At 35.2% G+C, this 12496-nt stretch overlaps 1 protein-coding gene across 1 annotated transcript in view; it reads left to right on the forward strand.

The window, feature by feature from the left end:
• The window catches only part of LOC124623198 (furin-like protease 2), a gene marked incomplete in the record, with an annotated part of 451053 nt that extends 441264 nt beyond the window's left edge, over nucleotides 1–9789 (forward strand). The window contains 2 exon segments of the mRNA XM_047149009.1: nucleotides 2180–2373; nucleotides 7501–9789. Of these exon segments, the coding sequence (XP_047004965.1) occupies nucleotides 2180–2373; nucleotides 7501–7665 (359 nt within the window).
• Nucleotides 9790–12496: the final 2707 nt, after the last annotated feature.

Genomic DNA, 12496 nt, shown 5'->3' on the forward strand with positions numbered 1-12496 from the left:
TGTGAAGGTACTGCGAATATCCCGGGTTCTTTAAATAAATGTCTGCGAGGTGATCTTGGGTGGGCCTCAGCTTCCATTCTGATTACACTCTTCTGCGAAATGAATAATTTTTTCTTTTATAATGAATTACCCCAAAATGTCCATGCTGACGAAGACAGAGACGTACTCGGCTTCTTTCCACTCTCGGAATATTGCAGGTTTCGTTCATCTCCTTCTGCACAGCTACTTTCAATTGTAAAACTGTACATGACGTCGTTGAGATGTTCCCAAAGGGAGAAGTCCAGGAGTGAAGACCCAGAGAGAGCTTGGGGAAGAGATGGAAGTCTGATTTAGCCAAATCAGGTGACGAAAGGTGGTGTAGCAACAAGTCATGTCTTAGTTCATGTGTTTTTGCCATGGCAACAACACCTGTCTATACCTTCCTGAAAGATGACTTCCCTTTTTGCCAGTTTTGGCCCTTTATATGGGTTGTTTACTGTAATTGATACATAGGATTATTGTCTCATAATTGTTTGCCCAGTGGGAAGATAATTTATCAGTAGAAACTCTTTCACATGCCAGAAAATGGGACCATTCTTGCTGACAGTATTGACTCTGCTCTCATTGATGTTGACAAATAAACATTTTTTCATTGCTTTGACTCATGTTTTGTCTCCGGAGTATAGTAGTGGACCGAAGCTTCACCTGTGGTCACAAACTGGCACTGTTTGTTTCCATTCTGATGTGTTCCTGATCATGTGTGAAGTCACAGCACCCATTTGGAATACAGTCTTCTCATATCGAATTCCACTGTTAAACTGGGATATGGCCTTCCAGAGGACGTGCCTACAGTTTCAAAAATTTTTAACACTTTGGCAGCAATCATCCATGACCATTTTATGCCCTTTTACAATAATTTCTGGGGTAGTGGCACACCTTGGTCAACCGCTACATGGATTATCATCTAAGCTGTCCTGACCAAATTTAAACTCATTTGTTCACTTAGCAACAGATGAATGTGATGGAGCGCAGTCCCCTGCTGTGTTCTGAAAACTGATGTGAATTTCAGTTTGTTTTCATAATTTTCTTTGTGAAGTATTTAATTGCTGCTTGAACGTTGAATTTTTTTTTTCCTATCTTCACAAATCACTACCTGGGGACAACTAAAAGACATTCACACCACAGATATCTACCCATGTCATTGGTGTGTCACATGTGTACTCATGAAGAATGACCTGTTATTAAGTGGGAACCTCATTGTGCTAATGCTGATATCTTGTGGTGATTCTGTGAACATTTCAAACTACCTTCATTTGTCTTACAGTTCTGTGTTCTCACTGGCGTGGATGTAGAATTCATCTTATTATAAAAGGGAGACTGTGGCAAGAACAGCATGGGGAGTATATTAATAGATACATGAACTGAAATAAAATTTAGTAGTGGGGAGTGTGGTGATGATAGAGGAACAAAAGAAGGGGCAGACCTGCTGTTTGCAAAGATTGAGGCGATTGGCACTGTATGATTAAATTCAACAGGGACTTACCTGGGAATGCTAGAGATATTGTAGGGTAGTTTCATTCTAAGACAGGAGTAGAAAGACATTAGATTTGAGGTGGCATGTGGAATGCTGTTTCAGTTGTTGCCAGGCAACGACATCGTAACCATTGCATTATGTGTAAATGTTAATGGATATGTAAACAGTGTTAAAAATAGCTTATTATGGAAAGATATATTAATTATGTGAGAGAGTGTTGGTTTTAATTCATTTGTCTAAGCTTGTTTCATGTAGGAATTCTAATTTGTTATAGGAAAAAGCAAGCAATTTTTACTAAAGCATTTTCATGCTGAGAAGGGCTTCTACTTTACACTGTACCTTAATGAAACAACAGTGTTGTTTCAAAGCAACAAAGAGAATGACAAATAATCTGATATGTGTAATTGCTTCATTGCAATAGTGGAATGCTTATGCTGTCAAAAGTTAAGCTGAAGCTTTGTTTTTGAAATAAAAAAATAGTAGGCATTGATTTTTTTATTGTACTTAGCCTTTGAACAAATTTATTTGGTTATGGCTTGAATGCTTTGTGTAAAATGAGAAGTATCTCTGATTCAGAATAGTTAATTGGTAATCACTGAAAATAAGGATAACACAAAAAATTAATTTTGTTCTCTTGTAAAAACCTAAATTTATCGTTATTACCAGGTGACTGCCAGAATGCATCACCTGCTGGGAAAAGAAGAACAGCTGCTTCTCGTGCTGAGCCTGTGGACATCAGTACAGAACAAGAAGGGACCTCGGCGCATCTGCCAACTCCCTTTACAGCTGTAACAATACTTGCTGTTCTAGGCTGCATATCTGTCGTTGTTCTGTTTGCTATTATCTTTACTGTGCTGCAGGTAAGACATTCCATTGTTCTGTTACTATTTTGGAAGTCTTAGTAAAACACCACGTAGATGATTTTCATTTGATGTGCATCTAACAAAAGAATAAGCTAATGTGACACAGTCCTTTCACTTTGCCCTATTCCTCATTGCACTCCTCCCTCAATATCTTTCTTCTCTAACTAGTGGATGCATGTGGATAAAAACAGAGCGAACAGTTACAAAGAAAACTAAGAAAAGCAAAAAAGTTAGTTTTGCTCTGTTCATTGAACTTTTTAAATAATTTTTAATACTTTTGAGTACCAGTCATTGTTTTGAGTAGAAATTTTTTAAAGTTAATGATAATATATACCAAAGATTGCAAACTGCTTCTTCAATTAATGTAAGATAGTCTATAAAATGGGATGATGGGTATGTACATCAGGAAGATACAATATTTGTCCCTCAGAACGTTTGAGTTAATTAGACAGTGTAGCATGTAGTGTGTGGCTGCATGTTGCCAAGAAACAAAACTATACATGAGTTTACTATTTCAGAACCTGTACAGCCATGTATTGATTCTGAAATTATTTCTGTGATTTTTCTCATCAGTGGTTAATGTTTTTGTTCTAAACTTACTTGTAGTACCAACAGACACTATCGAACACAAAGTTAACAGTCTTCAATGAGAGATTAGACTATGTAATAGTCCATAAAATCAAACAATAATAGTTTCAGATCGAAATTAAAGAAAATCCAAGCACAACTACTTCATTGTGCAATAATAAAATTTAGCAAAATTCTATATAAGTCTTACGGTGGTGAAAACTATATGCTCATCACATTGAACCATCATATGGAAATATTATACTAGCCCATGGGGTGTGAATAACTGGCCCACCAGTCTAGTCATGCAGAAGTCAGGAAGCATGCCAATCTCTGTCGAACTAAAGTCCAAGTAAGCAGCAACAGCGGTCAAAGCTTGCTTCATTGAGGCAGCTAGTGAAGGAAAAACTGAGAGCAAGAAAACTACTGGTTAGCATTATATTGGCCTGTGCTGCAATTTCCCACCCCCCACAAGCCATGGACCTTGTTGGGACAAAAGACTTGTGTGCCTCAGTGACACAGATAGCTGTATCATTGTTGCAACCACGCGAGAGGGGTATCTGTGAAGACACCAGACTAGTCTGTAGCTCCTGAAGAGGGGCAGCAGTGTCTGTAGTAGTTGTAGAGGCAACAGACAAGGTGACCGACTGATATGGGTTTCTAACATCAGCCAACATGGCCTTGCTGTGCTGGTACAGTAAATACCTGAAAACAAGGGAAAATAACAGCCATATTTTTTTTTCTCAATGGTATGAAACTCTACTGTATGGCGTAACAATGATGTCATCCTCTTGGGTATAATAATTTGGAGGTAAAATAATCTTCAACGTGAATAACTGGTTAGGGACTAATCAGGAGGATGTCAGCAGAAAAAATAAAACTAGCATTCAGTGGGCCGAAGTGTGGAATCTTAGGTACTTAATGGAGTAGGGAGGTTAGAGAATTTAAAATGAGAAATGGATATGTTGTAGTTAGATGCAATGGGAATTATGTTAAGTGAATGTTCCATTGGTTCATGTTAGAATACCATTATAATCAATGAAAAGTGCTAATTTGCTTTCATTCTAAAATATTAATGTATCCAGAATGATATTTTCACTCTGCAGCGGAGTGTGCGCTGATATGAAACTTCCTGGCAGATTCCGCTGCAGAGTGAAAATTTCATTCTGGAAACATCCCCCAGGTTGTGGATAAGCCATGTCCTTTCTATCAGGAGTGTTAGTTCTGCAAGGTTCGCAGGAGAGCTTCTGTAAAGTTTGGAAGGTAGGAGACGAGATACTGGCAGAAGTAAAGCTGTGAGTACCGGGCGTGAGTTGTGCTTCAGTAGCTCATTTGGTAGAGCACTTGCCCGCGAAAGGCAAAGGTCCGGAGTTCGAGTCTCGGTCGGGCACACAGTTTTAATCTGCCAGAAAGTTTCAATATTAATGTATTGTATTAACCAGTTTTCAGCTTACAATGCCCTCACTAATTATTAAATGACTTGTGTAAATGTCTGATGATGGCCTTATAAGCCAAAAACCAGATAACACAATAAATTGATACTGTAGAACAAAAGTAAATTAGCACTTTTCATTTATTATAGTGGGAATTAGCGAAGTTGAGTGGCAGGAGGAACAGGTCGTTTGGTCAGATGGGTATAGGGTTATAAATACAAAATCAAACATGGGTAATAAATACAAAATCAAACATGGGTAATAAATACAAAATCAAACATGGGTAATAAATAATGAATACGAAAGGGCAGTAAGCTACTATGGTCAACTTACCTGTTTTATTGCAGCTAAAATAGACACAAAGCCAGCAATCGTCACAATAGTACATGTTATATGCTCATACGGTGGTGGTGAAATCGAAACTATGTGTAGTGTGATAAAAGAAATCATTCAGGTAGTTAAGGGAGACAAAAATTTGATTGTGATGGGGTCAGTGGAATTCTACAGTAGGGAAAGGAAGAAAAGGGAAAATAGTTGGAGAACATGGGCCGAGGGAAAGGGATGGAAGAAGAAGCTGCCTTGAAGTATTTTGTGCAGACCATAATTTAATCAATGATAACACTTGCTTTAAGAATTGCGAAAGAGGGCTGTATATGTGGGAAAGACCTGGGCACACAGGAAGTTTCCAGACTGATTATAATGGTAAGGCAGAGATTTCAAAACGAGATTTATATTGGTAAGACATTTCTAGGTGCAGGTGTGGACCATAATGTATTGGTTATGAACTGCAGTGTAATATTGATGAAATTACAAAGAGGTAGGAAACGGAGGAGGAGAGACCTGGATAAATTGAAGGAACTACATGCTGTTCACAGTTTCAGAGGGACCTTTAGGGAATAATGAAATGAGACAAGTAAAAGGAATACAACACAAAACAGATGGGTAGCTCTGAGAGATAAAATAGGGAAAGCAGAAAACCACAAGGTCTAGTAAAAATTCCTTGATAACCTAGGAGATACTAAATTTAAATAAGGAAAGGAGAAAACATAAAAATGCAACAAACATAGCAGGAGAATGGAATACCGTTTTCTAAAAAATGAGATTGATAGGAAGTGTAAAATGGCAAAGCAGGAATGGCTAGAAGTCAAATGCAAGACAGTTGTCTTAATGGCACAACTTGACTAAACAAAGGGAACAGTTGATCGGACACATCCTGAGGCTTCAAGTAATTGTCAGTTCATTAATGGAAGAAAGTGTTTAGGGTAAAATTTGTAGGAGGAGAAAGAGGGGATAAATAGTGTAAGCACCTGCCATTGGACATCAGCTGTGTTAGTTATGCAGAGATGAAGATGACCACCACCACCACCACCACCACCACCAACAACAACAACAACAACAACAACATGGAATTTCATTTTTTGGCCTGTGATACCAGCACCTCCCCCATCAGGGGTGGTCTCATCAGATAAGAGTATAATTACTCAAACTGATATGTTTGTATCTTCCATTTGCACTTCCAATGGTATCACTGAAGTTTTCATATCCATTGATACTGTTTCAAATGTTTTAAGATCACATGCATTGAAGCTGAACTTTTAGAGTGCTATTTATATATTACAAAAGATCACATCAGACATTGTAGGCTGTAGAGTAATCCAAAAATTAGTGATAGGCATTTTGTTTAGCATTTTCAGTCATAATCTACAAATTCACCGTGCTACAAAGTTGTGTATGTAATTTTTGTTTCAAGATTATATTGTCTGCTCTGAACAATTACTTATCAAGTGCATCCTAAATTTCCATAAAAATTAAGCAGTTCATACACATCATATATAATTATGACATCCAATGAACAACTTACTAGCCTCACCATATTGCTTTCATCAGATGATACAAGTATAGTAATCACACCTGACAAACAAGAATTAACTGATGAAATTGTCAATAATGTCTTTCAGAAAATTACTAAGTGGTTGCTTGTAAACGGACTCTCACTGAATTTTGATAAGACACCGTACATACAGTTCTGTACAGTAAATGGTATGACACCATTAATAAATATAGACCTTAATCAGAAGCATGTAGCTAAGGTAGAATATTCAAAATTTTTAGGTGTGTCCATTGATGAGAGATTAAATTGGAAGAAACACATTGATGATCTGCTGAAACGTTTGAGTTTAGCTACTTATGCAATAAGGGTCATTGCAAATTTTGGTGATACACATCTTAGTAAATCAGCTTACTACGCCTATTTTCACTCATTGCTTGCATATGGCATCATATTTTGGGGTAATTCATCACTGAGGAATAAAGTATTTATTGCACAAAAGCGTGTAATCAGAATAATAGCTGGAGTCCACCCAAGATCATCCTGCAGACATTTATTTAAGGATCAAGGGATATTCACAGTAGCTTCTCAGTATATATACTCTCTTATGAAATTTGTTATTAACAACCAAACCCAATTCAAAAGTAGTAGCAGTGTGCATAACTACAATACTAGGAGAAAGGATGATCTTCACTATTCGAGATTAAATCGAACTTCGGCACAGAAATGGGTGAATTATACTGCCACTAAAGTCTTTGGTCACTTACCAGAGAGTATCAAAAGTCTGACAGATGACCAACAAGTATTTAAGAAGAAATTAAAAGAATTTCTGAAAGACAACTACTCCTACTCCATAGAGGAATTCTTAGATATAAAATAAGAAGAAAAAATCAAAAAAAATATTAAAAAATGTTGTTATATTAACTTAATTATGTTGTTAAATTAAGTTAATTATGTCATGTATTGGAAAATTTGACTCGTTCAACATCATTACGAAATATCGTATTCATGATCCATGGAACTAGTATTAATCTAATCTGAGTATTCTGTTTTAATTAGTACCAATGCCCATTCTCTGCCTGTCTCCTAAATGTATTCATCCCTCTGTTGACTGGGTTGCCATAATATGTGATGGTTAGTATAAAGAAGCAAAGGAAAAAAAAAATTTTTACTTGTTTGTTTAATGCAAACATGTTGTAAAACAGTTCAGATAGCAATCATCATCATGTAACAACCACAGATTTATTGTTGTCATGGCTTCAAAATTGATGTTTACTTTTTTTTTTTTTTTTTCAGATAAAATCACAAACATGGAATGGTCTGAATAGATGCAGCAGTGGATATGAGAAACTTTCAAAACGGAAGTGCAAAGTTGGTGTAAACAAGGTATCTGTTGTTCCTGAAGATGGTGATTTTACAGAGGATGATGATGAGGAAGTACAGCTATTCACTAAAACGTAGTACTGAATTTCTGCTACTTCTAAGCAACTCGGGCGTCAAATTCCTAAATAATAGGGGAGACTGTGAATATGTTAAAAGTCGAGCGGTTACCTCCTTTCAGGAGGGGGTAAATTACTGGGTGTATTATTGCCTCTTTTAGCTGCAGAAACCATTCTCCCCTTTATTTTAGATTGTCACAACTGATAGGAAGTGTTGGCTGACTCGGTAACTTCAATTTGGTCCCTGGAGTGATTAAATGTCTTTGGACGTCATCATTTACCTTCCTCATAGTACTGCCTGATGATGCTAATTCTTATTTTATGGATTGTGACTTTAATTATACCAAAATGACTTCCTGGTATTTTAGCATAAAATTTTATTTGAAAGAAGCTGTTTTGTAAGTGGAAGATGTGAAGGTGCCCTACATACTCAAAAGTAAATCCGATGTGTAAAAACAGGAGACACAAAAATTTGAAAGTGTGTTAAGTGCCTATAAATGCATGTATCATCCTCAAGGATAAGTGTAGATCTTAGGAATAATAATTAAGCAGAATATGCCAAAATTTTTTTAAACAGTTACGTGGGATCAGACGAGCTGCTGCTCTTCCTAGCTATGTTTATAATGGCAGCAATTAGAACTCCAGGACTGGTCACTGTGAAGTTGTGTTTCTCATGGAGCAACTGTACTGTACTGGAACATCATTGGCCATAGAAGAATCTCTTTTGCATGGGCAGTTTCCATAACCCAATAATATTTTTATTTTTATATTTTGCTATCATTTATTTCTTTAAAACCTTACTCAAGATAGCTTTAAAACAGTGTGTTATTGTAGCTTACTGTTATCAAAACATAGATGTGCAAAAATATATTTTTATTCTTGTGATTGTAGTTTGTACATTGAAAGCAGGAATTCATTTTTATAAAAAGTCCAAATTATGAAATAAATGGAAATATATTACATTTACCTTGCAGTTTGAAATGTGTCTATTAATCCTTTGTTGTCATAAATAAGCGTTCCAGTGGAATAAAAAGTTTTAATTTATCTGTTGTCTGTCTAAAAGTTTTATAGTTCCAAACTTTAAATTAGTAGTGTGTGACTAAGGTGAGAAAAGTATCCCTAGTGCTAAGAAAAAAGAAAACGTGAAACATGGAAATGAGTGAGTAGTTGTGATATTTGTGTGTTTGTCTATGGAAGAAATCAGATATTGAGTGTAAGTGTTAATACCAAGTGTGATCGTTTGCTTTTATCATTGATACAGACTGCTGGTGGTACTTTAAATTATTGTCTCATGAGATGTTTCATAACAATGGTGTGATATGAGCTATTGATGGAAAAATTGAAATAAATCATTTATTCATCATGGCTGTTAGGTAGTAAGATAATGAAGCAGTTTACCAGCTGGCAAATTGGCTTTCCTAAGCATGTACCTTGCAGTGCAGGTAATATAGTTACATCATAAATGTGTTGATCTTTATGTCAAGGCGTGTTTTAAATAACAAAACATAAATCATAGGACTTTATGTACCATAGCCTTGACATATAATAAAATTTAATAAATTATATTGATATTTTTATTAATAAAATGATTTTTGAATATAATGAAAATAAAATGATATAATATGTAGTTTTAATTTTTTCTGTAATTTTCTGTGTTACTTTGTTTCATCTTGATACTAGTATAGCTTCCAGAACATTCACAGATTGAATTAAAGAGTACAAGTAATGTAAATTACTGTGTACATAAATGTAAAAAAGTGTTTGTACATGAGTGAGATAAAAGGCTTAAATATTTATATACATATATATATATTTGTATTATGTGAAAAATACTGTAACATATCATTATGTGGTTTAGGGTTCCAGTGAATGTATGATGCACACAATGGAAACAGAGTATGAGATGAAGAATTGAAATAAATTGAAGCTTTAAAACATGTATTTTATGTGGATGCATGAGTTGCTTGTAATTTTGTTTAAGAAGAATCTAATTTTATTCTTTCACATGCACCACAATCCACCAGACATTCCATAATTGTTACATTATAAAAGTCACTCTGTAGGTATAAGGAAATTACTCTTAACCATTATGTCAGTAATTTTTTTTGTTCTGTTGTGTGCTAAATATATTTTTGTCAACCTTCAATGCATTTGATTTACTCATTCATTAATGTTGAGAATTATAATGGTTAAAAAAAACTAAATAGTGGAAGATCTAAGGTGGAACACTAAAGTAATTAAATCTCCATTAATCTTACATGTGGCATTGTGAATAATGAATGGAAGAGACCATATTGAATTAATGGATTCTTTAACAGTAACTCTCATAAAAAGTTGTATGAATGTGAAAGTGGTATCAGTTCAAACTTCTCTGATAACTCATTGTCACCTCCCTCTCCATTTAGAGACGATGCACTAATTCACTGTCATGATGTGGCTAAGGCTAACTGATGTAGGAGCCTACCTCATTTGGCAAATTGTTGAGGAATGCTTAGTTGACAGTCCCACTGCTTGCAGCGATTAAACTTGAAATTGAAATTATACCCATGAACATCTTTTTATTCCGAGAAGAGAGGTAGAAGACTGTTATAACCAGAGTTGCTGTTGTGATCCGTTGTCATACCTCCATGAACAACACACAAAAGTAGTATTTAATACAATTTGTTGCTGCAAATTTCAACAGTGGATAACTGTTAGGACATGACTAACTACAGGAATGACAACAATTATTTTACTTTACATGATAATTAATAGTAAGTTATGAAACTGGTACAAGTGCATTTTTGTGTAATGGTTTTTTATGATATTAAAATGATATTTGATAAAAAATGGAGATTAGAGAAATATCATTTTCATATGTGGATTCATGTCCTGCTATTACCATGCCTGCCGACCATGGTATTTTATTGTTTTAGCAGTTTCACACATGAAAGAAATTCTCATTGAGATGAAAGGCAATCTGGGAATCCACCAGCAACCACTAATGAATAAAACCTGTTCCTGACATGCCTGTTGATGCTCACTGTAAGATCTTTGGCTGATGATCATTTAGTGTTTTTCGTGATATTTCATCAGCCCACATGACAAGCAGAGTCAAATATTCCTCCTACATTGCTGGAGTATTAAAGATTCACCCACCATTGCTAGAGGGTGAAACTTTGATGGTGCCACTCACTCGTGCAAGTGAAACATGAGAAAACAACGAAATGCTGAAGATACCAAGATGAGCTCCAACAGGCAACATGTAAAGAAGTGGCTACCAAAGTTTTATAAACACATTTCCACTTCAGAGACGCATTAAAGCAGGTGCATTTTGCCCTTAACAGAATGCATGTGTGTGGTTAAGAATTCAATGATTATAATATCTGAAATCTTACACAAAGTTTTTTTTCCGACAGGAACAACGTAACCTGTGAATTACGAGACTATTGTCAGAAGGTAACACTGAATAGAGAAGTATATGTAATGTAGTACTTTCCACTTATGCATAGTTATTTCTGAAATTAAAATCAGTTCTAAGTAAGAAAAAGGTATGAATACATTGATTTTAAATCCAGACATTGGGTTATTGTACAGACAAGTAGCAAATTCAGAAAGCAAATCACCTAAACAGCTTCACTGTTTTACTTACTTGTTTATATAACAGGACCAAATTAGGGCCTTCTGATCATCTCTTACGTCATACTGAGTACAGTATATGAAAGGCAGGAACAATTGTAATTCACTTTCAGTGCAATAATAAATGTTATCTGGAATGGCAGAAGCAACTAAAATGTAGTGATAGTGATGGTAGTGGAATCAGTAACAATAACAACTGTAATAATGGTAATGTATAATCATGGGGAATGGTACAAAACTAAGAATTTTATGTGATCAGAGAGTTCTATGAAAGAGAAATACAAACAAACTGTTTCAGTTACGAGCATTGGGATATGGAATGGGTCTGATGGAAAAAGCAGGTGCCAGGTTGTGGTGGGATAAAAGGTGCATTTAAATGCAAGAGGGGACTCGTAGCATTTTAGGAGAAAAGTCATTAGCTGTCTTTCAAAGTCAGAGAGATGATATTGAGATTGGTCACATTCCAGAGTTAAATTTGTGCTATGGATAAATATTTTACTGACAGAAGGTGTTGTTTCTGCTACAAATATTAGAACTCCTTAATGGAACAAAAGTAATGGAAGGAGTAAAGGTGACAACTCACCATAATGGTGAGTTAGTGAATGCTTAATAGGCACCATAAAACAAAAAAACTGAAAATGTTGCTAAACTTGCAGATGAGTTTTCCTCTACAGTTAACAAAATACACATACATCTGCATTACTACATATGTAGTCCTGGCTGACAACATTGTCAAAAAAACTGTAAGGAATTTAAAAGATTCATGGATGACCAAACCGATTCTAGAACTCTTTAGACTCATTTATTTTATTCAACATCACAAGTGTTTCGTGCTCTGTCCATATTTAGATGACCTGATAAATACAGTAACAAATGTAAAGTTACACAGTGTACATGAAACACACTTGTCTTAAATAAGCAATGTAGTTGCATAATACTTGCACAACAGTTATTTTCAATAGATGAGTACATACCATTTTACACAAAAATATAACTTTGTCAGGCGCATCAAAAATCATCAGGAAAACTATGGTTAATGTTGAAAATGATGCATGAAACAAAATACGTATCTATAAAATTTTAAGAACTATTATGCGTACCTATTAGGCAAAAACCAAGATATAATATGAAAGTTTTTTTATGTACACAGCTTAATTATTTTAATGTCAAATGGATAACAGAAAGAAATGACACATAACGTGATTAATGCGAAATAAACAGGAGAAGTATTTCTC

This window comes from Schistocerca americana, chromosome 7, assembly GCF_021461395.2.
Source record: "Schistocerca americana isolate TAMUIC-IGC-003095 chromosome 7, iqSchAmer2.1, whole genome shotgun sequence".
In the NCBI taxonomy this organism is placed as follows: domain Eukaryota; kingdom Metazoa; phylum Arthropoda; class Insecta; order Orthoptera; family Acrididae; genus Schistocerca; species Schistocerca americana.